The sequence below is a fragment of the Phaenicophaeus curvirostris genome, chromosome 19, assembly GCF_032191515.1.
Source record: "Phaenicophaeus curvirostris isolate KB17595 chromosome 19, BPBGC_Pcur_1.0, whole genome shotgun sequence".
NCBI classification, from domain to species: Eukaryota; Metazoa; Chordata; class Aves; order Cuculiformes; family Cuculidae; genus Phaenicophaeus; species Phaenicophaeus curvirostris.
This window is the reverse complement of record NC_091410.1, coordinates 2995567-3021584: the sequence shown is the minus strand read 5'-3', so window position 1 is coordinate 3021584 and position 26018 is coordinate 2995567. Positions and strand designations below refer to the sequence as shown.

The following is a 26018-nucleotide window of genomic DNA, read 5'->3' as shown; positions in this document are numbered from 1 at the left end:
CTGGTAGTTTACTTTGTCAGCTTCTGGCATGGACTTTATGTAATGTGCTTACTGGAAAGAGCCACACAGTGACTACAGCTCTACACTGCAGGTGAGGGGTGCTCAGGAGCTGCCCATAAGCCCCATCACCATGGACCCATGGTGGGAGACGGTCCCCATACCACACATACAAGGGTCACTGGGAGAAGTGGCGACAGACAAGCTAGACTGTGGAGGAAGGGGATAGCAGCTTGCAGAAACCTCCAGTCGTGCCCAAGGGTGGTGGCACCAACCTCCAGAGCCGCGATTTCAAGGCCACGCAAGTGGAGTGTCACATGCTGATAAAAATCCCACTGGTCTACCAGACACATGGGACATGACAGCTTCTGGAATTCAGGAGCCAGCATGTGCCAAAAACCAATAACCAAAATAACACTCTGACTAATCCCTCGCCTTTCTGGCCAACTTCGCAAAACCATAATGCTGTCGCAGAGCAGAGCCAGTCGATAGCCCTCAGAGAGCAACTCTTAAATCTATCATGGGCTGATTTGGATTTCAAGAGTCTCCTCATTAAGTGGTGTCTATTTTTATAGCCACATAAAATCTAAGTTCTACAACCTACGCTGGCCACCGACCACTTTCCAGCTTGATTTAAGAGGTTGGTTTCAACCCACTTAGTCCACAGTGGCCTGGGACACGCCTAGAGAGGAGACTGCTTCCCAAGATGTGCTCAGGATGACCATGCTGCACTGAATCCATCAGATTGCTTGGCACCTCGACTTCCCCTCAAGGTGTATCTAAAGGCAGTATTTATCAGTCTCCTAGGAATGGCGCAAGGATTCTCTCCTTGCATAAGAGAAGCATCAGGCAGGGCTGGGCCATGGAACAGGAGGAAATTGCTGGAGGTGGAGGTGGTGAGTCAGTTGATCTGGTTGGGAAACAGAGGCTCCTAATTAGTGTTTCAACAAACACAGACAAGTGCACCGCAGGAGTGGAAGACAGCAAGGAGCAATTCTTTATCTAAGAGGCATCCACCAGCCCAGTGTCAGTCCCTTGCAGACCAGAGCACCTGAACTCACTCTCTTGAGTTCTGGACATCCAGCATGCCTTGTTTCTGATCGAGCTGAGAGGATTCAGTTCTGTGCAGGTCTAGACCCCCAAAGCTGGTACTTGTGGAGAGGACCTGAACCACTGGCACTTGCAGAACATCTTGTTAGTGACCTGTGACAGTAAGAGAAGCAAGACAAGGCACACTGACACTGCTGCTGCCTGCTGGTTGGTCAGCACAGGCTAAAGTGAACAGACATATATATGGAGCCTTCAGTCCAAGAATGAGAACTCAGCCTACCAAAACCAGCCTTCAGCCCTAGCTACAGCAATCTCTTCCTTCATTGTACCCAGACAGGCACCAGGCATGGACATGGTCTAAACCTCTGACAGCATCACATCCAGGAAAGCAAACTTTTATTGCATGAGTCTGTCCATTGTGATGAGTTTTCCCACAGTTTCCATAATTTCCCAGAGAGACATCAATCATCATGCTGGCATCCAGGGACAAGAGCCTCAGGGACAGGAGGAACTGGTAGGGTGGCTGGTCTCAACTCATACAGGTGGAAAAGTCACCAAGAAGCGTTTATTCCCTTTCAAACCACAACTGGAAAAGGGCAACTTGGCCCACAGACAGCACCGCAGCTCCAACAAAACATGCTGGATGTATGTGATGGTGAAAGTGGGACCAGACTCCAGCTCTGAACACATCTGCTCCCCAGGCTGCAAGACAGTAAGGACTGCACCAATCAATGGCCATTGCAGAAGGAGGGGAGTCTTAATGGTCAGAAGAGCTGCAGCCACTGCGTCCTGGAAGGATGCAACCCCTTTGGGCAAAAGAAAGCAAGACATCCACATTCAGCTCAATGAAATGAGCACGCAGCTCGATCCTGGGACAGCTTGTAACAGTTGTGGAGCCCTCTCTTTCCACAGAAGCTTCACAGACACCTGGGCAGCTTTGCCAGCACTGTTTAGTGTAAGACAAGAAGGGCAGAGATGCAACTACCACCACTGTCCAAAAAGGGAGATGATAAATTGAGTCAGGCTGTGGGAAACGAGGAGCTCAGCAGAGCCCATTGACAAAAAAAAAAAAAAGCAGCTGCTGCACCAGCCAGGACAGGCCTGGATGGAGGTACCACAGAGGGATGCAGCGGATACTGTAAAATAAATACATAGTGGAAAATACAGTATGAAAAGCTTGGCAAGCAGTCCCTCCTGCCTTGTTATCCTCCTGCCTTCTGGCAGCCTGGAGTTCAGACCTCTGGAGCCAGCATCTGCATCCAAATCATCTCATTTCATAGTGTCTATGAACTGTCCAACCCTTTCAAACCCAGGAACACTTTTGGCCTTGAGAACAAGCCACAGTAGAGAGCCTCAGCACTGAAGCGCTGCCTCTACCTGTCATTTGAACCCTCTCCCTATATCTGTGCTCGTGAAAGGACGAAGTACCTACTTTGTCACATCAGAGAGTTGGCTGGGAGTGTTGGGGTTCTCCAGCCTGGAGAAGAGAAGGCTCCAGGGAGACCTCAGAGCAGCTTCCAGTACTGAAAGGGGCTCCAGGAAAGCTGGGGAGGGGCTCTTGATCAGGGAGTGCAGGGATAGGACAAGGGAGATGAGATCTTGGGAAGAAATATTTTGCTGTGAAAGTGGGGAGGCCGTGGCTCAGGTTGCCCAGAGCAGTGGTGGCTGCCCCATCCCTGGCGGGGTTCAAGGCCAGGTTGGATGGGGCTTGGAGCCCCTGATGCAGTGGGAAGTGTCCCTGCCCATGGCAGGAGGTGGGACTGGATGGGCTTTGAGGTCCCTTCCAACCCAAACCATTCCATGATGCTATGATATTAGAACATGAAAGTGGGCAGCTTAACTCCATAATAGCGAGAGGAGGGAGTTGCTGTGTGAGCACAGCTATGAATTTTCTGCAGGCAGAGAGCAGAGCCCCTAACCCTGAGCTATTAACATGTCAAAAGGGACAGGAGAAAAGCTTTTTCTTTAATGAATATTTCCTCAGTGAAGCCTGCACTCTTCATAGGCGAAGTGATAGGCTTAGTCTAAAGATGGATTGGCCTACTTTACCTATTAACCACTTAGACTAATGTAATAAAGGATCTCTTTATTCAAACAGCCCTAATCCCCAGCCCACGCAGCTCTGAAGCCTGGAATAAGAAAGGATGCTAAAACAAACTCTGCCAGGCTGCTGCTTGGAGAGGCAATGGGGGCAGGCATTAGATATTGGCTTTTTTTCAGTGTGAACTTCCCCAAGTGTGAAAACCGGACCTGCAGCGAGATAATTTTACAAAGTGGGGATGACAGGTGGCCACACGGTAATCCAATCCTGAAGCCTAATGCCCTTTGTGGCCGCTTTTGTCTGCGCAAAGGGGCTCCAGGCTAATCTGCTGCTGCTTCTCAAGCAGGAACAGCGAGGGGACCTCTGCAACCTGTTGCTGCGTTGTTCACCACAGGTAGGACAGACCGGAGTGCAGGGGCAGAGCACAGCAGCCCTGGCTCATTTTATCCCCAGGACATCTGTCGGAGCCCCACGCACCTCCTGCTATTCCCAAACACCCACTGGGATAAAGCCCTCTGAGGTCTGCTGAAGCCTGAAGCCCCATGTCGGGGCTGCAGAGATGACCGCCCTGGCTGTCTGCCCACACGGAGGTCACCGTCAGGCTACCCAGATAAGACTCAGCACGTTCAGGTGCTCTTGCTGCTGAAAAGAAGTCCTGGAGCCCAGCAGATGATGAGTTTTCCTTCTTGGGGAGGGTTTCATGCCAGCTACATTCCTACCCAGCACCTGAAGCCACCCAGCAGAACTTTGGAGGTGTTCCCCTCACCCCAGCATGCTTAAGAGCTCAAGTCCCACTGCTAAGTATTAAAATCAGGTGCTTCATGCTGCAGCAACAGCAGCCGTCAGCCTCAAACCTCTCTGCTCCAGACCAGTTCTCTGGACTGCCTCAGTTTCCCTCTACAAGGTGACAGTGCTCCGCTAGAGGAGATGGATGGCTGCGTACAGATTACTGGAAAAGCAAGAGCAGTGTTGTTACAGTCAGGACAAAATGCTGTAGCATCAGGATGCAGCTACGACACAGACTGGGGATCCCCCACAGCAGTTCCTAGGGCAGCTCTGCCAGCAGGTACAGTGAGAATCAACTGTGAGGCAGAATTTCTAGGCTTCCCCCTACAGCTGCTCCCTAGAAGCAAGGAAAATAGTGAAAAGGGGAGAAAAAGCAAGTCAAAAGGCTTTGGGCATCATTCACACCAAATTCAGGCCCATTAGCCAGAACCTTTTGCTCTGCCGCTTTGCAGCACACGTTCAGAGCATCCAAACCATTTCTAGCCAGTTTCTACCCGCATTCCTGACTGGTGTTTCAAGAAGTCAAGACGTGATTTCTTTCCAGAAACCCCAAATTTGGCATACTGCTTCTGGGGAAAGGACCCCCAGGTCCTCCCAAAAGGCTGTGTAAGAAACCACATAGATTAGGTTGAAAGCTTATAAATCATGGAAAGGTTTGGGTTGGAAGGGACCTCAAAGCCCATCCAGTTCCACACCTGCCACGGGCAGGGACACCTCCCACTGGATCAGAGTGCTCAAAACCCCATCCAACCTGGCCTTGAACACCTCATGGTAGAGGTGAACAGAAGTGGAAAAAGGAGACAAAAATCTCTTCCGCCATCCTGGGAGGAGACAGATTTTCAGGCTCCAGTGTTGTGACAGGGAGGTTTAAAATGTGAGGTGACAACGAGCCCTGACAGCACGACCCTGTGCACGGTACAGGTGCAGGTGATGAATTTGTTATGACTTTTGCTGCTTTTCTCCTTTGCAGGTTGGAAAGCAAATGAGCCAGCTGGTGCCAGCTCAGGAAAGCTTTAAAGGAAACGCACAGAAGATGAGGCAGGTTGAAACCTCAACCCCTCCCATGTGGATGCTCTCCAGCCTGCTGCACCCTCTCCTGTCCTGTCCCCTGCCCCTGTCCCAGCGCAGTCCTGCTCTGGTCAGGATCCCATCAAGGCCTAAGGACTTGTTTCAAACCACAGTCTTCATTATAAACCCTATTCTTATTGTAAATCCTGCTGCTTCTCTGTCTCTTCCTTCTCCACCCCCACCTCAATAAATAAATTTAGGCCAAGGGAGCTAAATCCAGCATCTTGGAAAAGAGCTGTAGACACCCAGGAAAGGATGGGGGTGGCATCTCCATTGCTGGCAGCTTTGCCTTCCAGCCTCCCTGCTCTGCCAAGGCAATTCCCAGTTGTTCCCAGTCTCCGAGGCAGCAAGTTGCTGCCGGAAAGCAGGAAAAACATATGGTGGTGATCAGAGCAGCCAAGGGTTGGGTTAAAACCACATACGTAGCCCTGCGCCAGCACGTGACAGTGAGCGGGAGCTCTGCAATGCTCTGGAAAGCAAAAACCCAGCGCATCCCCAGCACCACCAGTTCACTTTCCAAGGCCACATACATTGGACCCATCCCGACCCCACCTGGCGCTCCCCTCTCTGCAGGACTGATGACAAAATCATCAAATCCCAGAAATACTCCTTAAAAGAAAGAACCTGACAAGCTCACGGAAGGACTGTGAAAGTAATAAAGCATTTTGACTACATCACAGAGCCTGCCACCAGCATCAAGGTCAACTGGCTTCAAAATTACCCACTTGGCTTCGACTCTGCTTGCTGCTGACAGCAGCTCTGGATGGGGGAAGGAGGAAGAAACAGAGAGAAAGGAGGCAACAGCAAATTCCTCCTTGGTGGTGGGAGCACTGGCTCGGTCATTTTGCATACTTCTCAAAGTTCTCCCTGGCTGGGGCTGCGATTGCACCAAGGACCTGTACAGTAGCACACAGCCTTCTCCTTGTTTTATGGCCAGCGGTAAGAGCAACATGCGAGCCTTTGTCTCGAGCGGGAGCCCATTGTTTGGGTTGGCAAATAATACAACAATAAAAGGGAACGGCTGGGAACCAGCCTCAGCCTTTTTGAAACGGGTGTAACCTTATCCAGCTCCGTCCAACACTCGCCACGACGTTTACACAAACCAGATGATGGGAATTAATGAACATTGGGGTGAGGAAGGGGTAGGTAAAGGAGCAGGGAGGGGGTGGAGGGGAAGTATGTGGGCAGGAAAGTAATGCTGTTCTCACTCTCCTTGTTTCTTGCCCCCAGATCTGGCAGGAGCCCTTCACCTGTTCGGGAGCTTGGGGAATAAAGGAGGTAGAGAAGGGTAACACCACGTGGAGGCTCCTCATCATGAAGTTGCTCTGGACCTTTGACAGGGCCAAAGAGCTGGTGGCAACAAGTGGCATCACCACACCCCCCACGGAAACAGGTTCCAGCCCAGCTGTGGAATCTGATCTAAGTTCCTTTGATGCGGATAAAAAAATCCCATCAAAAGGCTGGGGGGAGTGGGGAGAGACAAGGCATCGGCAGATGGTCCTTTGGTGCCCACTCTCTCCATGCAGGCAGGGCTGGGGGGGAACCAAACAGCCCCAGCAAATCAAAGCAAGCAGTGCCTCGAGGATGGAAGGGGTTGGGGGTTTTGGATTTTGTTTGAGTTTTGGGTGTAAAAGACTTTACCAATCTCCCTCAAAGCCACTGCATTCAGATTTAGGAGCCACCAGGGAGGTTTGACCCTCGCCACACTGCAGGTGAGGGACACGGGGCGCTTTGTCCGGCTGCAGCCGCAGAGCTGAGCAGACAGGTTTGCAGCAGCAACTGAGCACCCAACCCGGACACAGCAGAGCCTGATCCACGCATGAAACCCAGAGGGTTTGTGCCTGCAGGAAGAGCAATCGATATGATGAGCAGAACCAGCCTCTGCTGCAAATGCCTCCCACACCAGCCAAAACCCACCTCCCTCCCCAAATGCCTCCCCCGCCTCACGGGTTTAAGTGGCTTAATTAGAAGCACAGACTCACAATCAAGATAATGATACGTTATCCTTTGCAGGGCTGAGGTCTTGTATAACCAAGTGCCATGTATGGTGCACCGCAGCCTATAGGGGAGGAATAACTTACAGCAGCAGAAATGCTTGATGCAAGTCGTGTCTGCACAGGGATGGGGCTGTGCTTTCACCAGAGAACACAGTACAGAGGCCAAAGAGCCACAAAGAATCCTTTGAGAACGGTGGATGACACAGCCATCACTCCTGGGCCACACCAGCCCTCAGTGATGGGCACCAAGGCATGGAGTTGGTCTTGGGAGTGGTCCTCCTTCCCACCCGAGTGGATATGCTGCCAGCCTTTGGGAGCAAGGGCTCAAGGGGATGAAACCAGCCTGAAAGCTTGGGAGAAATGCTTGTGGATACACCTGCAGGGTACAGCCCATTCCTTCAGGCCAAAGCCCCTGCGGCTCAGGGGTCCCCAACTCAGAGAGCAGAGCAAGAATGAGGAAAGAACTCCCTGTCCCTCACCGCTTTCCCAGCCTCCATCCAGATTCAGCTCAGGGCCTTTCTCTTGGGCCTGACTTACTTTGTCCAGTTAATAACCCTCACTCAACCTCTCTCCCAAGCCCTTGTGCAGACTCCTCATGAACCCACGCAGACCCTCTCTGTGCACAGCCTGCCTTGGGTCCTTGCTTTGCCTGCAGTGCACCAGCTCCTGGCCTCCTGCCGTAGCCTCAGCCCTTGCACTGTCCCACCAGGCCAACCCTCTCTCTAGCTCCTGTCCAGCTCCTGTTTTGTGGAGTACTTGTCCTCCCCTAGGACATAGAATCATGGAATGGTTTGAGTTGGAAGGGTCCTCAAAGCCCATCCAGTTCCACCTCCTGCCATGGGCAGGGACACCTCCCACTGGATCCAAGCCCCATCCAACCTGGCCTTGAACCCCTCCAGGGATGGGGCAGCCACCACTGCTCTGGGCACCCTGGGCCAGGGCCTCCCCAACCTCACAGCAAAACATTTCTTCCCAAGATCTCATCTCAATCTCCCCTCTTTCAGCTGTAAATCCTTCCCCCTTGTCCTATCCTAGCACTACCACATCTCATTGCCAGGCTGAGGTCTCCCAGTCTGCTTGGCCATTCCTCAAAGAGAAATTCCTCCAGCCCTGAGGAACAAATCCAAAATGCATCTGTTGTCAGCAAGTGGACACAGGCATGGCCTGAACATGGGCTGCAGAGACGTGGAGCTTTCTTTGGACTAAGAAGGGTCCAATTTCCAATTATTTCCTCTCCTCTTCCTCCAACAACAGCTCGAGGTGTTAAAACTGCTCAGCAAGAACTTCACCTGGCTCCAGTAAAGGAAGATGAAAGATATTCATCAGCTCTACCCATTCATTATATAGGTCCTCCTCTTTATGTAAACATTGAAGCCTTTTTCTGTCCCCATCATACTTAAGAGCACTGAACTTCCACTAAATTATCTTCACAGGGGAAAAAGGGGCAGCGTTCTGCATATCAAAGGGCTGCTTTGGAGGGATTTACAATAATTTAAGATGAAGTGGTAAATATTCTATTCACTCCAGTTCATCTCCAATAATAATTATAATCCTATTAGCAAGGTCCCAAGAAAGTGATTACATTACCATCTAGCAAGCATCCATGTGGCTGGCTTGGAGGGCTGGGATGGGGGAGGCCGTAGGCAAGTAAAGAAGTAAAAGCAACAAAAGATGCGATTGCCAGCACCTCCCATCCCCCAGAAGGATTTGGGCTCCATTGTCCCGAAGCTTCAATAGTGCTTTGCGCTGAAAATAAGAGCTTTTGAGCACAGTAAGGGGGTGGGGCTGAAAAGAGCATCTTATTCCTCTTGGTCACCCCAGTTCCCTTTCACTGCTGCAGGTCCCCTGTGTAGCTCCGGCTGACAAAGCACACGATGCTGTTCCTGGTGGGTGCGGGAGCCAGAAGCAGCATCGTGATTAAAAGCTAATTGCTATTTATGGGCAAGTTCTTCAGAATATCGCCCGGCATCGCTGAACTTCACTGCCCACCGCTCAAGTGAAGAGATTACTCTAATCTGTCTCCATTTCCCCCCCAAAGGGGAAAAAAAGACTATTATTGTTAAAAAGAGGAGCAGGAGGGGACAGTTCCGTGAAACTCATGAATTAAGCAGGGGAAAAAACCTAAATCCAGCAGGAAATATGACCAAGTTAACTGAGAGACTGGGACTAAGGACTCTTTTCCCAGTAGGTCACGGCGCCAACTGTCTCCACCAAGCTGTGTGTTTTACTTCTGAGCCAGTATCATAGAATCACAGAATGGTTTGGGTTGGAAGAGACCTCAAAGCCCATCCAGTCTCACCCCCTGGCATGGGCAGGGACACCTCCCACTGGATCAGGGGCTCCAAGCCCCATCCAACCTGGCCTTGAACCCCTCCAGGGATGGGGCAGCCACCCCTGCTCTGGGCAACCTGGGCCAGGGCCTCCCCACCCTCACAGCAAAACATTTCTTCCTAAGATCTCATCTCAATCTCCTCTCTTTCAGCTCAAAGCCATTCCTCCTCATCCTCTCCCTGCACTCCCTGATCAAGAGCCCCTCCCCAGCTTTCCTGGAGCCCCCTTCAGTACTGCAAGGGCTCTTAGTATGCCTCACTGGAGCGTTCTAACTGGACTCCATCCCTGCACTTGCACCAGTGCACTCTCCTTCCCTCTATTCTGACACCTGAAGGCCACCACTTGTCCAACTCCATTAGAAGCAAGGAGCTCGGCTCCACTCACCCTCGTTTGGATGTGAGTCAGGAGCTGCCCTGGTGCAGGTCTAAGCCAAGATGATTTTCAGTCTCCAAGAGTTTATTGCAAAGCAGTGGAACAATTTTTCTCTATAAACTAAACTGACAACAGCCTGGAAGGGAAGAAAGAGCAAGAGTTTTAGGCATCTGCAGAGATTTCAGCACCCACAACTCACGCCTGGGGAAAAACAAGTTCTCCAGACTGCCACTGCCTCTTCCTCTTTCGTAACCAGAAGGACCAGACATCTCTCTTCTCTCAAAAACTCATGGCTGTGAGTTAACATTACATGTACTAAGCTCCTGCTACATGAAGATTTGGTTGATCCACTTATGGATGCATTGGAAGATGAAGCTCTGCTCTCAGAGCCCCTTGCAGAGACTGGTGGTTTAACATGTAGAATCAGAGAATCGTTTAGGTTCGAAAAGACCTTTAAGATTGAGTCCAACCATAGACCTACCACTTGCAAGTCCACCACTAAACCATATCCCGAAGGACCACATCTACACCTCTTTTAAATGGTGACTCCACCACTTCCCTGGGAAGCCTCATCCAATGCTTGACAGCCCTCTCAATGGAGAAAGTTTTCCTAATATCCAGTCTTGGATATCTATGTTCAGGAGGAATTTAGGTTCCTAGTCTCATGGACTTCATCCATCATACATAATATTACACGCTTTAGCTTAATATCGCCTGACTCAATGCTTGGCCAAGAGCAGAGTAACATCACTGTTCTGGAGCTTCCCTAGGTGTTGCAATAGTCCAACATCCAAGGCTACGCAGATGGTGCTGTTTTTTACCTGCTCTCTTAGCCAGCTGCAGTATGAATGGCTTGGAGGTCCTGATGGAGGAGGGGAGGGATGCATGATCAATCAATCTCCTCAATAAGGAGCAGCTCTCATCACACTTCTACCAGAAGAGTACCACTTCTCAAACGCTTCCTTGTACAGAGAGTTTACTTCCTGAGCTCAGCTTTACTCGGGTAGCACTGATCGTGCCCTTTGTGGGAAACCAGAACCAGCATATCTGCTGAGCTTGGACTGGCTCAGCAGCTGCAAGCACAGAAGGAATGTCCCCATTAAAAAAAAACCAGAAAAACAAAAAACCACCAACACCCACTGCTCACACCACAGCCTCTTCCCAAGGGTCTTCTCCCTTGCCCCCTCCCTGCCATCAAGACTCAGCCACAACCATCAATACAGCAGGAGCATCAACCCCGTGCTGGCTGTGTTCAACCACCAGCAACGCATCCAGCAGCCCAGCACTGAGTCCAGACTGCTCCCACACCCACCAATTTGCTCTCTTAATTTGTAGTAACAGCACTAATCCTCTCAAAGATGTTAAAACCCCACAGGCGCAGCTACTCATTGGTCTTTTAGACACCCCTCCTCCTCACAGTTCCCAGGAAAACGCTTCCTTGTGGCAAAGGGAGCCCTCTCCACCGAGTTAAACCCCGCGGTCTAGGGAGCGGCAGAAGCAGGCGCTAAGGTGCGCAGAACCAGCACTGCAGATTGCAAACAGCTTGTCAGCTTTCAGCTGGTGTCCCTGAAGCACCAGCAATTCAAGAATGCGATGCCCAAACCAAGTAGCACCATGACTTATCCAAGAGCCAAACTACCCATCACTGCCAAGGGAGCAGAGTATCCTCCTGGCTCCTCTGAAGGGCTGCACTGCAGGGCTGGACCCTGCATGGGACACCCCTATTACCCATGACCTGTCGCACCTCAGCACCCCAGGGCTCCTGCACCCACCTAGGACACTCGGTGCTAACCCACGTAGCTCACAGAAAGTTATCCCATCAGCCTCATCCCTAGGTACCTGCTCTTCAAAGGCCTTATCCAGCGACCTGTTATGCTGTATGCTGGCAGTGAAGAGCCCAGCAAGCAGAGAACATCTTGGTTTGGATCTTGCGCATCTAATGCAGTGGGAGATGGTCACTTCATGTACCTCGGTAGTCATCTGTATGGCAGCTATGCACCACAATAGTGTTTCTGCAGCCACGCTGCAACAGGAAGAATTTTCTCAGGAAGAGCTTGATTAAAGAGAAGCAACCCCTGGCTAGGTCCATTCCAGGGTGGTGGGTCCATAGGGTTGACATGGCACGCATTCACCTTTTCGGTTCAATAACTGTGCGCTGGTGACCACTGCAGCAGCATCCCTCTACCCACCAGGATGCAGGTGGTCAGTCCTGGTAGACCAAGCCTGCAGGTTCAGAAGGACCGGACTACACTGAGATCACAGAATCATAGAATAACCAGGTTGGAAGAGACCCACCGGATCATCGAGTCCAACCATTCCTATCAAACACTAAACCATGCCCCTGAGATGAACTTCAGCATCCTTTCCCACATTGTCCCTCTCCCCTAGGGCACTGCCAAGCCACTACATTTCACCTGCTCTGATTTTATTAGAAGAGGGAGAAATAGCCCACAAACCAAAGAGCCAACTCCAAACTAAATTTTACCCAAGCCAACACCTCCTGAACAAAACCAACCCAAGCGAGACACAGGCAGGACCACACTCCCTATTGTCACGTTCATAAATCACAGCCTGCCAAGAGGTCTTTTGTGTTCTCCCCAATACAGAAATCAATGCCCTGATCCATGTGCCTGCACGGGCAGGTAACAAGTCACTCTGATAACGTTGCCTTTTGTTAAACGCCCCTGTGAGCGGCCCACCCAGTGTTTGCACAGGGAGGGCTTTGCTTTGCCACCTTGACACATATTTCACCTAATCAAGCCCAGCCCTCCTGTGCCGGGCGTTACAGCCACAGTTTGAGGAAAATGCCTCTGATAAGCCCTGGAGCCCTTTCTGCCCCAAGCAACACCTAGATTCAAACCCCTCGCTTCATGATCAATGCAGGGGGAGCATCTTCAGGGTTCAGCTGCCCTTAGGGTAAGACGCTGGTCTCAAACCGTCCCAGGGGAGGTTTAGATTGCATACTAGGGAAGTTTTTCTTACTGAAAGAGTGGTGAAGCATTGGAAGAAGCTGCCCAGGGCAGTGGTGGAGTCTCCATCCCCGGAGGGGTTCAAAAAGTGTGTAGAAGTGGCACTTTGGGACGTGGTTCAGTTGGCACAGTGGGGTTGGGCTGATGGTTGGACTGGAGGAGCTTAGAGGTCTTTTTCAACCTCAGTGATTCTATGGCAAAGAAGGGCTTAAACCACTGTGCTGGGTTAAGAACCCCGAAAGGAAATGGTCCTGGGGTAGCAGCCGCATGACAGCTCTGCCTGCTCTCCTCCCTCACCCTGGGGATAGCAAAGCAAAGAGGAGAACAGGGAAACAGTGTTATTCACCCTGCACCAGCCCTTGGAGCACCTTCAAACAAACCTTGAGACAGGTATACATCTGCAGGTTCTCAAGAAAGCCACGTAGGATCTCCAAGATCTCACCTTCGGCAACTAAAAGGGGTCCTATGGGCATTCAGCATCACTCAAACAGCAGAAGACTCCAAAACAACAGCTTAGAGGGTGGCCAGTTTCCATTTTCACTATGGAAAAAAGAAGGTTACAATTTTTTTTCTGCCCTTTCTGGTCCTGCATGCATGTGCCTAACACAGGCCAAGTGATCATAGAATCACAGAAGTTGGAAAATACTTTGAAGACCGTTTAATCCAACTGTGATCCAGCAAGCTGCTGCCAAACCCCACATGTGTGACTCCAACTCTTCTGCAACACCCAAACCAGCCACGTCATGGGGCACTGAGGTTCCTCCTTGACTGTCATAGAGGGATGGCCCCTATGACCAGAGGACAAGTCATCCCTCAGGTGGCCAGTAATGGCCCAACCAAGCAAGCTCATCCTGTACTCACCAGGCTGGCTGCTCCTTACCCCAAGCATCCCATCAAGTGGGTCAAGAATGTAAAATTGGTTTAGACTTTATTCCAGGTTGAGCCATTCAATTCATCTCCAAAGGTCTCCTGCCTCCTTCCTAGCAAGGGAGAGGTGGCACTGACCACAACCCCAGCTGGTGGCAATCTGGACACCAGCCTGGTCAACGTGTCACTGTTGACACGCTGTATTTGTCACCTGCTGGAACAAAAGGTCTGGCAAATTAATACACCAGTGATCCTCTCAGTACTGATCCCTAAACGCTTTTTAACACAAATGGGATTGTTACTTCAACTCATTTGTTAATGGATTTGTGATTTATAGTCATAAAGGAGAAGCACCCGACATTACGATCACTTCATGGTAAACAGACCAAGGTAGCAAATGAGACGTGTTTGTCCAGAATGGGATTTCTTTTTCCCGCCCAACATCACCAGTCAGAATAGCCTGATCCTTCCCCATGTCTCCCCAGCCTTTTGACCCCTCCTAAACAAACATCAAAGGCAGAAAATAAAATTAAGTTCCAGGACAAAAAAGTAGCGTGCCTGCTGAGGCAATGGAGCTATGGGGTTGTGGTGCCACCATGTCCCAAGGTGGGTTCCCACCAAACGCTGCGGGACTCAGGGTAGAGCAAGAGGAACCAAACCAGCTGTGGGAAGGAGTGAAATTCCCAGAGAAGGAGGTAGACAAGCAACAATTAGGGAAACATGAAGGAGCAGGTCTGTCTGCAGACTCCGCTCCTGCCAAAGTCACTCCGTGGGATTGTGACGTGGTCATAAACAGTCAACAAAACACAGTCAAGAGCTCTTTAAAGAGCAGGCTCAGCTGGTGGAGATGCTCTGCTGCAAGCACAACAAATGCAAAGCACTGCTTCTAATTAAAAAAGTATTCTTGTAATTAGAGACTTCGCATTGCCATACCAAAGACGATCTAGTCCAGCGCACTCGTTCAGGCTGTATTCAATCCACGTTTGCTTTCCACTTCTGACCACTTGGGTTGTCTGTCTTCGTAACCCTGCCCACCTCCTCACACCCCACGGGCTGCGAGAGCAGGTCCACAGCAACGGTGGCAACCAGGATGGACTTGATGAAGCAAAATCCCATGTGCCATAACTCAGCACCTACCTCCAGCATCCCACCCCGATCCCATCGAGAGCTGATTTCCTCCCAGAGCAGCAAGGGTCTGAATTATCCCGCAGTCCTTGAAGTCCTTCTACATAAAGAACACAGTGGGCTGGTCTTTGGGGGCCTTGGAGCACAACCCAAGTGAAATGACTTTTCCTTGAACACTGAGGACTCTGAATAATAGCTTTTGTTATTCAGATGAAACCAAGTGTCAGATTAACAAATCAATGGGCATAAGAGATATAAAATGGGTTACTATTGAAGCCTTTCAAATACCCAAACATATGGATGAACCAAATGTGAATTGTAATTGACTCACCCGCACCTTTGATCTCTACACCCTTGGGTTCCCAAAGAGACAGCCTGGCCCCCTCTGATCCCGACTGAAGGGATTCGGGACTCCATTGTGAGCCCTCACAAAGCCTTTTCTCTCTGCCTCCATCTCCTGGATGCAGAGACAGCCGGGCACTTGGAAACTAAGACAAGGCAGCTCTGCCTCGGAGAGCCAGGGAGCTGCAGGTGGACGAGCCCAGTTGCCCAAACACAGCTTCTCACCCAGAGCCCCGCAGCACAGGGAGCCTCTTCCAACCAGCCCTGGTTCCTAGTGGTGGCCTTGGGTCAACTGGAGCACGCAAGACGTCCCGGGAAGCAGCAGAAGAGGTCCTGGAGCGAGCACGGGCAGTGCCGATGCTCGCTTTCTCACTGCTCCCAGTCAGCCAAGTGGTCTGTTCAGTTTGCCAAGGATTTTGCTGTGCAAAGCCAACGATCAGGCTTTGCTGATGGGTTCATGGTCTGCACGTGCCCCAGCTGCAAACCCCAGACTGACCTGTATGTGCCGAAAGGTGCTCTGCTCCTCTCCAGCTGCCTGGATCCAACAGCCCACTCACCTCTGCTTAAGTGATGCGATTCTTAATTTCCTGGGGCAATTCTGCAGCTACATAAAAAGTAATCTGGAGTTTAAACTAAACGTTATCCCTGATTTGTTATACTTCTAGGGTTTTCAACGAGTTTTGACCAGATTTGGATAGTAAAAAAAAATAAATAATAATAACTAAGCATCAGTTGTGATACCACACAGCTCTCAGCTCCACAGGAGTCACAAGGCATTTGCTTGGCTAAAGCCTCATTACAAACTAAGTTGCTGTAGCTCTTCCAGGAAATCCAGCCCAGCTTATTCTTCCACCTCCACGCTGCAAACCCCACACAAACGTGCTCTCTGGGGAGGTTTTAACTCCACACTGCAGACTGGTTAAAGTCAGGCAGCTCAGCTATTGCAACACTGAGCCTTGAAGCAACAGGAGTCCCGGAACACCGGTTGCTGAAGGCAAACCCCAGGAACTCTTCCCAGGGCTGGGCTACTCCCAGCATCCAGCACTGACAGGGCAAAGTGATCCCCACCAGGAGGGCAGAGATGCTGCACACGCTTCTTCCTCTAGCACGAGGACTGGCTTTGAGCTGGGGAGCCCCTGGAGCAGGCGTCGCTTCGCCCCCATCCCTTCTGGGCTCTGACCCAGCTGTGCAACTGCTTAATCCGACCAGCACAGCTGGGACAGCCAAACGTGCGGTAACCCCAGGGCTCACCTGCAGAGGAACTGCAGAAGGAGAAGACCATGGGGAGGAAGGCAGGCAAGAGGAAACTCCCGGGCTCTTAATCTGCTTTAGGGCCACATGAGCTTGTTGTTTATATATAGCTTAATTAATTATTATACTGCATTTAGCAGTGTGACCTTCAAGTCGTCTCTTCTGGGAGCGGGCAGCAGCGGTGCAGCCCAGGCAGGTGGCCAAGACGCTGGTGCGTGCCGAGACACCGGGACGCTGCCCGTGTGCGGGGCAGGCGGCTCCTCCCGCGTGTCCGGCTGTCCGGGCAGCGCCAGCCTGTAATTAAGAGCCTTCGAGGCAGACAGCAGCTCCCTGCCCCTCTCAGCTTGCAGCTGAAACCCTAATCAGCTACTCCACTTCTGTTTTGGCAAGGCTGATATCTTCTCCCAAGGCTTCGTTCGCTGATCAACAACCCCCTATTAGCTATTCCCTCCGCTTTTCCAAAAGCCAGGCAGACAGCCCAAGGATCATTAGCTACCAAGCCAGCTCGAGAGGGAAATTAAAAAGGAAAAAAATCAAAAAAATCCGCTATGAGCTTTGTGTTAACTTGCAACAAGTCCATTGCACGGCGTTGCGTAAGAGGGAAGGAGACAGACTTTGCTGAGCCCTTCCTTGAGGAGGGACCATGCTCAGGCTGTGCTCAGTCCGGCCACAGGGAAGCCAGGTCTGATGCTTGGGGCTGTTTAGACACTCACAAAGCCCAACGCTTTCATGCGAGACCTTTTGGAGCCTCTCCCATCTCAATGTGCTTGTGGGAGATGGGAACAGCGGCGGTGCTCTGGGACCAGCTCCGATCTGGCACAATTCACTAACGGTGGCACCCGAGGCGGGTGCAGGCAGTTCGGAGCAGAGAGGGACAGCATCTCAGTGTTGGGCATCACCTTCATCCCAGCAGATACACAGGGCACAGCAGAGCCACGGAGTCCCTCTGCAATCGCCATTTAACAACCGGCTTCCCAGCCCCACAGATAAATCAGTTGGAACCGATGGGTTGGGACGCACCTCCTGCTTGCTCCGGCACCTCCTGCTTCCACTCCACGTCTAATACACCTTCTAAAAACACAAACCAGAGGCATGCCAACACTGTGGGCCTTGCCAGTTGTTAAACAAATATTTCATAGTTCAATGAAGCAGCAAAGTCCTTTATTAATACAAACTGTCGGGGGTTCGTCCTCCCTCTAGTGACGGGAAGGTCTCTGCACAGAAGGCAGCATCTCCCTGGCCCAGCACCCACCACAGCATCGCCCCAGCCCTCTCCAGAATCAACAACATGAACACAATTTATCCTCAGCGTAATGCCAGCACATTTTGCTTTTCCCACATTTAATCGCTTTCACCCACTCAGCATTTTCCCAAGGATTCCCTACACCTCACCTGTGCTCGCCTGAACTTTGCAGACTTTCAAGTTTGAAGATGAGTTTGCATTTGGTACTTGAGACAGGCTTAGAGCTCAAGGCTCCGGTAAAAAGCTTGTCTATCTGTTTTATGGAAGTTAAACACTGTAATGGATTTTGCCTTCTGGGGAAACATTTTCTGCACCCAGAGCCACACGGACACATGCTGAGGATCTGATGCTGGAGCCCCCCCCGGGCGGGGCTTCCAACTGCACTGACACAGAGAGAGGACACCTCCCTCCAGGATGAGCTAGCAGAGGGGAGTCCCTTGGACACTGCTGCACGAAGCCACACCGAGCGCAGGGGTTCCCCACACATGGTCCTGCATCCAAACCCAGCTGCAAGTTGAATTCTGGAGAAGATCCTCTGCTGCCACAAAATGCCAGAACTTCCCTAAAGCCAGTGCTAAGTCACAGCATCCCACAGTAGAGACACTCTTTCTCCATCACTTTTCTGAACTTGGAAACTGGCTATTTTTAGGTATTTCTGAGGAGGTTAAAGGCGATGTAAAGCATTTAGCAGGACACAGCACTGTTTTTCTTGGAAGAAGTGGGGTGTCCTTGCCCACAGCAGGGGGGTTGGAACTAGATCATCTTCTTCAAGATCCCTTCCGACCCAAATCATTCCACGATTCTAAGATTCTAAGTTCTCCTCTTTCCTGCTATCCCCATGTGACAGGGCTCTGCCATGCTCACTTCTTTCAGCAGAAGAATTTTAAAGTGAATTATTTATTTACTCTGATTAGTATGAGGTCTTCTGCCAGCAGCACTTCTACACCTGCTTTCCTCTCACATTCCCACCAGCATCATCAAACCTCTAACCGCCCCAGTTTCTGAGCCTCCCTGACTCCCAAGATAGGAGCACACGTGCTTGCAGAGGCAGAAGCAGGTTCTCACAGGTCAGCAGCTGAGGCAGCCAGCTCACAGCACCCCTTCCCCAGCCTTTCCCAGTATGAGGATGCCACAAGCAAACTCTCCATCACCAAGTCCATTTTTCTCCTCTGTATTCAGATCTATCACAAAGGGGAAAACCACCATGGGAAATGCTTGAAGCCAATGCAGCACCTGGAGAGGTTATCTCCTTGCTATCACTTTTATGAACGCACTAAGGTCTACCGCACATCCCATTTGAGTAGCCTCCACCATCTTCAGGCAGAAAGATGCTCAGGATAGAGGGACCTCAGATTCCTCCCCTCTCCCAACCCATGACACAATGTGATGCCCTTCCAGACTTGTCAGTGGACACCTTGCAACCTTCTCCCTAAAGACAAAGCTACATCACCAGTAAACCCTCACCTAATCTACCTTCTCTGAGCCTGTAGATATGTTTCATCATGGGAGCCCTTGTTTCCATTAAGAAAGCTGAGATAAAGTCCATTAATTCTGTTGTATTCCAGCTGCCACTGGTGACAGCCACTGGGCTGAGCTCCTTTAAAAACACACGGCATTTCTCATGAGCTAATTAAGAAACACACAGCAAGCTGCTGAAAGACCCGGAATTGCAACGGCGCGGGCAAACCCCAGTACAGTCATCGACAGCAAGTCAGGACCCAGCACAGCATTTAGTCATTTCACAAGCCAAGGAAGCACCTCTCGTCCTCATGCACCACATGGTGACAACAGGTAACAGCGATAGCCCCTGACCCCCTAATTACAGCGCTGAAATAATGTGCCCTGCTATTTGTTGTTCTTTGAGCCCATATGTCAACCATCCCACAGGGCCCTGGCCGATTCATTACCCCCTGAACCCATTGATCACCCATGGTCACACCATCAGAAGACACAAATGCTCATGCTGAATGATCACTAAACGAGACTTCTTCCTACTTTGAGTGGATTAATAGCACCAAATCCAGGCTCAGGGCAGTTTAGCAAGCAAGGCCTAAGGGTAAGACAAGCCCAGGACCATGCCAGGTTGGAAACAGAGCTCAAAAGAATGACAGTTTGGGTAGAGTTTTTATAGCCATCACATCTGGGGCTTGCTGGATGGTTCTAAAAACAAAGGCTTCTCTGGAAGCCCCTTAAGGTATCCGAAACTTGGTGTGCGTTACAGACATTTGCCATGGCCCACTTGAAAAGAAAAGAAAAGAATAAATCTCAAACCCAGAGCTGAGCCCATGGGTTTTCATTCCCATCATTTTCATGCCAAGAAGGAACGCAACGCTCCCTGGCATGCCAGGCGGTGCTGCGCTAACACGATTAGCCAGGCAGATCCACCATCCGCATCAGTCACCCCCGATGCGTGGTCAACTTTGAAAAGTTCAGCAGCTCAACAGGTGAGGCCGTGAAACCCGATCGGGGCAGACAATGTCGTCCCCCCAGCGTCGTGCTGGGAAGAACTTGTCACGTGCGTCATATCAGGCAACATGCTTGAAACGGAGCAGCGCGCTGAAACCCCAGCAACACGAATAATCTTTGCCATCTGTTTGAACAACTCAACCCTCCTCAGATCTAAAGGAATGAACCCATGCAAACACAAGGGCCCTGCTGACTGATTACAGCAGCCCAGCCCTTCTTTTTGGAGCCATTTTCTTAACTTTGCACAGCAGCAAAGGCAACATCATGAGGAGCAGCTGCACGGGCCAAGGGGGCACCAAACTCCATGCGCACATCAAGCAGACCATTAGAAGTCCTCACTCACTTAAATGCAAGGTCAACAGATGACTGAGATTTTTTTTAAGAGCAGATTTCATAAGAAAGTCGCTGGTGAAAACCACCCTAGAGAACACAACCGTCCTGTAGGATATGCTCATTCCAACCAAACGCAGCTCACAGGAACGTGCTGGAGGCCTCAGTCTTTGCTCAGATAGAGTCATTTGCACACAAAGTTCAGTTGGGAGAATCAAGACCATTCCCAAACTTCCCAAAGCCAAACAACATCGCAGCACTGGCCGGAAACAAGACGTTGAGTTTTGCAAGCACCCAGTTGTGTCGGCACCAACCCCTCCATGCTGCGCACTGGCAATTAAGACACAGGCAATAAACCCTCGTTACCACTGTAAAGTTGGGATGTAGAGGAAACGGCCAAACTCAGGGGCAAAATCCTGCCTTGCTCAAGACCTTGGCTCAGCAGAGCTCTAACCCTGAACTTTAACCACCGCCTGATCCTTCCCCAGCGCCCAGCCTGGCGCATCGCAAGCATCGTCACCGTGCTGCTCGCAGCCCCGTGCACTCCTTGGGGCAAAAATGAGGCTCCTGGGGAAAAAAATGAATAAATATCAAAAAATGAGAAGGTTCCTCTTAGTACAAGAATTACAGTGAAGCAGCACTGTGAGCACTGAGGTCCCCAGGGCTTATTTAGGAAACTGGGGAGTCAAATGCATGTTTGACGCCGTTTATTGCACACGACCAGACGACTGGGCCTGATCCTGCTGACCCAAACCACCCATGGTCACAGGAGAACGAATTAAGGCAGCTCGGCAATAGTGGGAAGATGAAGCCCCAGCATTTTAAGAATTTCTTTTCCCCCCCAAAAAAAAGAGAAAAGGAAAGAAAGGTCCCCCACTGTGCTGGCGGAGGAGCTCAGGCTGGCACCGCTTCCGAGATCACAACCGGCGAAGCCCCAACACGGGGCTTCCTAGCAGAGAGCTACAGACTCGAAATATAAATTAGAGTTGTCGAGTGGGGCTGGGAGTGCTCAGCCCACGGCAGGAGAGATCGGGTACTACACAAAAAAGACAAAAATTCCAAAATGCCTAACACTAACAACACAACTTTTTTTTCTTACCTTACATTAATTAAAGGACAAAAGGCTTTCAAGTCTCTGTTATATTTAAAATGCATAATTGCTGCAAGAAATTAAAATAAGAACCTCAACAACTCATTTTCTAGGCTTGCCAGAAACACTTTCCCCCTAGAAACCATAAAGTAAACCCAGACGAAAGCAACAGCTTCGCAGCGGGCAGGCTGCTCGCCCGAGCAGACGGACACACGCACACAGAGCGGAGCCGAGCTCCTCGCTGCCGCTGCGAAGAGGAAACTTCTTTATTATCCAAAAATTCCAGGCGCTACTTAAAATTAGTTTGCAGTAATGGTTGGATCTTGTTTCCCTTCTGTCATGGTTTGTATTTGCACTCGAAGCAGTTAACATGCTGTATTCATTACCAGGGGGGAAGCCCCGCACTGGCCATACAGAAGTTATTTCCATTAAATTTCCAGTTATCTCGCTATCGAAAAGAACTATTTATTTCTCCCTCTTCTCCTTCTGCTTTTTAGGAACAGCGGTCAGCACCACTTCACGCTGGTTTGCCTTCCACACAAAGGAAAAAGAAAACGAAAACTACCAGATTTTATTCCCCTTGACAGAAAACGGAACAAGAAAAAAAGTTTGTATTCTCTCCTTCGAAAGTTATTTTCTACAGACAGAAACGTCAGACAGAGACCAATAGTTAATATAAATGATTTATCGTAAATACCTCCAAATACAAAGCTTCATCAAGCTAAAAAAGCAAATTTGTGACGCCTTCCACCTCTCGGAAATCTGAAAACAACATTATCATGTAGCCCTTCACTATAGGGCAGGAATTATTTTAACCTCCCACTCCTAACAGTGTGGAGCAAACTTAGACCGAATCCTATCGAATAAATTCCACTTTCAACAAGACAAGGGTCAAAAATTACATCTTTATATTTTCAAAGCCAGGCAATTGGATTTAAACTGTAAGGATGGGGCGCTGCGGACACAGGGAACCCCTCAGCTCCAAATTTCAGTCTCGCAAAAGCACTGGAGAAACTGAGATGAGGCTTGCCCAGCTCCCTGCGCGGCGGCTGGCACAGCAGAGATTTTACAGCATTTTTAATCTGATTTTATTGGGCCATTAACAAGAAAGCACAAACTCATCTCCCTGTTGACATTAAGATAATAAATAAAAGCATCATTAGGGCTTGGGAAATAAACAGGGTCTGCAGGAGAGCAGAGAAGCCAGGATTCACTGAAGTCAGTGGGAGTTTCAAGCTATATAACATCCAATTGCTAACGCTGACATTTATAGGAACAAACTTCTGCATCCAATTCAAACTGAAACTAGAAATAATGCACAATTACCAACAATTTGTCTGAATTTGAGCAAACCCATTCGAGCTTCCCCTGTTTAGTCTGCGTTATTTAGTCTCCTCCACTCCTGTCACATCAATCGGGCTCCCAACCCCGCAGGCAGACCCGCTCCAGTCCCCAGGATGAATCGAACCCCAACAATTTCTAGAGCTCTGCACCCCTTGCTGCTCGGGAGCATCCGACTCGCTGTGTTTTAGTCAAACCCTTTGGCACAGGGTTCTATGCAGCAGTGGGTTTGCAGGGATAGGGCCCGCGCTGCTTTAAATTAAGCAGCTAAGAAGGTGAAACTTTAAGAAGTTGCAACCTACTCTGATGCCAGCTTCTCCAAATTTAACGATAACGTGTATCCCTTAAATATCGACTTTCGCCCCCGGCATCTGGGACAACAGATTAATGCAATCATAAGCATTATTCTCTCCTTCTCCCCTTCCACCTCGCGCTTGTAAAAGATTAATCAACCATTTTATGGTCTAATTTACGTGCCTAATTAAAAACAGAGTTCAACACGTACAACACCATTTTCCTAATAAATCCTGACAGGTCTTTTGCTCTGTTAGACGCAACTTCTGCTTTCAAAAGGCAAGATTAGTGGGGTTACTTTAAACCAACTGGATTTATAAAGATTCCACCCCTGTCACGACAAGCTGCATCCATCCTCCACCAAAACTTGATAAGCTCATAAAACGAAAGTGCTTTCAAAATCGCTTTTCTCCCCTCAGATCCCACCCTGCCTTGATCCCATCCTGCCTTCACCTCAAAAGAGAGACACAAACCCCACGGACCCGCGGGCTGGGAGCTCCAGGGCTACAAAGAGGCTCAAATTCAGAACTTCCCCGCTCCCACCTCGCTTCAAAGTTTCCCCTCTCCCCGCTACTCGAGCGCTCAGCAGAGCCGCGTTCCCAACGCTCCCGAGAAGGGATCCCGGGGCAGGACCAGCTCAGCCCGACGGAGCCCTCCTCACCGCTTGGGAATCGCCCTTTCGGGACGCGATCCCGTCCTGTGCCCCAGAGTCCCACCCGGCTCCCGAGCCCGCATCCCGCATCCTCGCATCCCGCATCCTCGCATCCCGCATCCCCGCATCCTCGCATCCCCGCATCCTCGCATCCCCGCATCCTCGCATCCCCGCATCCTCGCATCCTCGCATCCCCGCATCCTCGCATCCCCGCATCCCCGCATCCTCGCATCCCCGCATCCTCGCATCCTCGCATCCCGCATCCTCGCATCCCCGCATCCCGAGCGCTTCTCCCGCTCCGACGCCGATTCCAGCGCCGGGAGCGACTTCCCGGGGCCGGAGCGCCCCGAGGGGGTTCGCGTTCGCTCCGGAGCCGCCGCTCGCCCCCCGCCCCGGTCCTTCCCGACCCGACGGGGTCACCTTTTTTTTTTTTTTTTTCCCCCTCCACACAGATTAACCGCGCTCCGGAACCGCGCGGCGGGGAGGAGAGCGAGCGCCGCGGCTCTAAAGGCGGAGAGACCCCGCTCGGCGCATCCCCGCTCCGAGACCCGCTCGGCCCCGCCCCGTACCGGTACCAGGCGAGTCCCCGCTCGTAGTTGCGGTCGAAGAAGTGGGGCTCGGCGCCCACGGCGCGCACGTCGGGGTGCACCCGCAGGAACTCCAGCAGCGCCCGCGTGCCGCCCTTCTTGACGCCGATGATGACGGCCTGAGGCAGCCGCTTGGCGCCGGCGCCGCTGGCGAAGCTGGAGATGGGGCTCCGCGGCTCGTCCGGGGCCCGCGGGGGCGGCGGGGCCGGGGAGCCGCGGGCGGGCAGCCCCGCGCAGGAGCCGGCGCACGAGTAGAACATGTAGAGCCAGAGGAAGAGCATGATGAGCAGCAGCAGCAGCCTCCGCCTCAGCGGCGGCAGCGCCGCGGGGACATCGAGGCAGCGGTTCAGGCGCTGCCCCATGTGCCCGCGGGGGCGCCGGGACGCATGGTTGGAGCCCCGCGCCGCCCGCCGCCCGCCGCTCTGGCGAAGGCAGCGCCGCCGGGGGCGGGGCCCGCGCCTAATGAGCCGGGCAGGGCGGCCAATCGCGGCGGCGGCTGCGCCGAGGGGGCGGGGCGAGGGCGGGAGCGACGCGCTCTGATTGGCCGGCGAGGGGCTCCCGGCCCCGCCCATCGGGAGCCGGGCGGTGGGGGGCGGGGCGGCAGGGAACGGCGCGCTCTCATTGGACGGTGACGCGCCTTAAGCCACGCCCCCTCGGTGGGCGGGGACAAGGGGCAGAGGGCGCGCTCTCATTGGCTGCGGCGGCCCCAGCCCCGCCCCCTCCCAGCCCCGCCCGGCAGCGCTCGGGGCCGCGCCGGGGCCCGCTCGGTGCTCCCCGCCGGCTCTTCTGTGGCCGCGTCCGAGCCGCGGGTGATGGGACCCAGTAAGGGGCCGAGGAAGCCCTCTGGGGGAGAGGCGCTGCCTCCAGGTGACGCTGAGGGCGCGTCTGTCCGCCCTTGGCCTCCTCCGGCCCGTCTGTGCCTGACGGGACACGGAACCTTGTCCAGGCCCGGGAATTGAACAGCCCCGCGCCCTGCGTGAGCTCCGCCCGACCGCAGCGGGTTGCAAGCATCACCTCCTGCTGCAAAACCACAAGGAAAGGGCGGAGAGGCCCTGGCCCAGGCTGCCCAGAGCAGGGGTGGCTGCCCCAACCCTGGAGGGGTTCAAGGCCAGGCTGGATGGGGCTTGGAGCCCTTGAACCAGTGGGAGGTGTCCCTGCCCGTGGCAGGGCTGGGACTGGATGGGCTTTAGAATCATAGAATCATAGAATAACCAGGTTGGAAGAGACCCACCGGATCATCGAGTCCAACCATTCCCATCAAACACTAAACCATGCCCCTTAGCACCTCGTCCACCCGTCCCTTAAACCCCTCCAGGGAAGGGGACTCAACCCCCTCCCTGGGCAGCCTCTGCCAGTGCCCAATGACTCTTTCTGTGAAGAATTTTTTCCTAATGTCCAGCCTAAACCTCCCCGGTGGAGCTTGAGGCCATTCCCTCTTGTCCTGTCCCCTGTCACTTGGGAGAAGAGCCCAGCTCCCTCCTCTCCACAACCTCCTCTCAGGGAGTTGGAGAGAGCAATGAGGTCTCCCCTCAGCCTCCTCTTCTCCAGGCTAAACGCCCCCAGCTCTCTCAGCCGTTCCTCATAAGGCCTGTTCTCCAGCCCCCTCACCAGCTTCGTTGCTCTTCTCTGGACTCGCTCCAGAGCCTCAACATCCTTCTTGTGGTGAGGGGCCCAGAACTGAACACAGGATTCGAGGAGCGGTCTCACCAGTGCCGAGTACAGAGGGAGAATAACCTCCCTGGACCTGCTGGTCACCTGCTGGCTTTGACTTCCCTTCCAACCCAAATAATTCCATCATTCTATGACTGGAGAGGATTTC

General features: G+C 51.9%; 1 protein-coding gene across 1 annotated transcript in view; it reads right to left on the bottom strand.

Moving 5' to 3' along the window:
* LOC138728759 (heparan sulfate glucosamine 3-O-sulfotransferase 3B1-like) overlaps window positions 1-24612 on the bottom strand; it is a 29009-nt gene extending 4397 nt beyond the window's left edge. The window contains exon 1 of the mRNA XM_069872365.1: window positions 24182-24612. Coding sequence (XP_069728466.1) covers window positions 24182-24561 — 380 coding nt within the window. The 5' untranslated portion in view covers window positions 24562-24612. The remainder of the gene's footprint in view (window positions 1-24181) is intronic.
* Between the last annotated feature and the right edge of the window lie 1406 nt (window positions 24613-26018).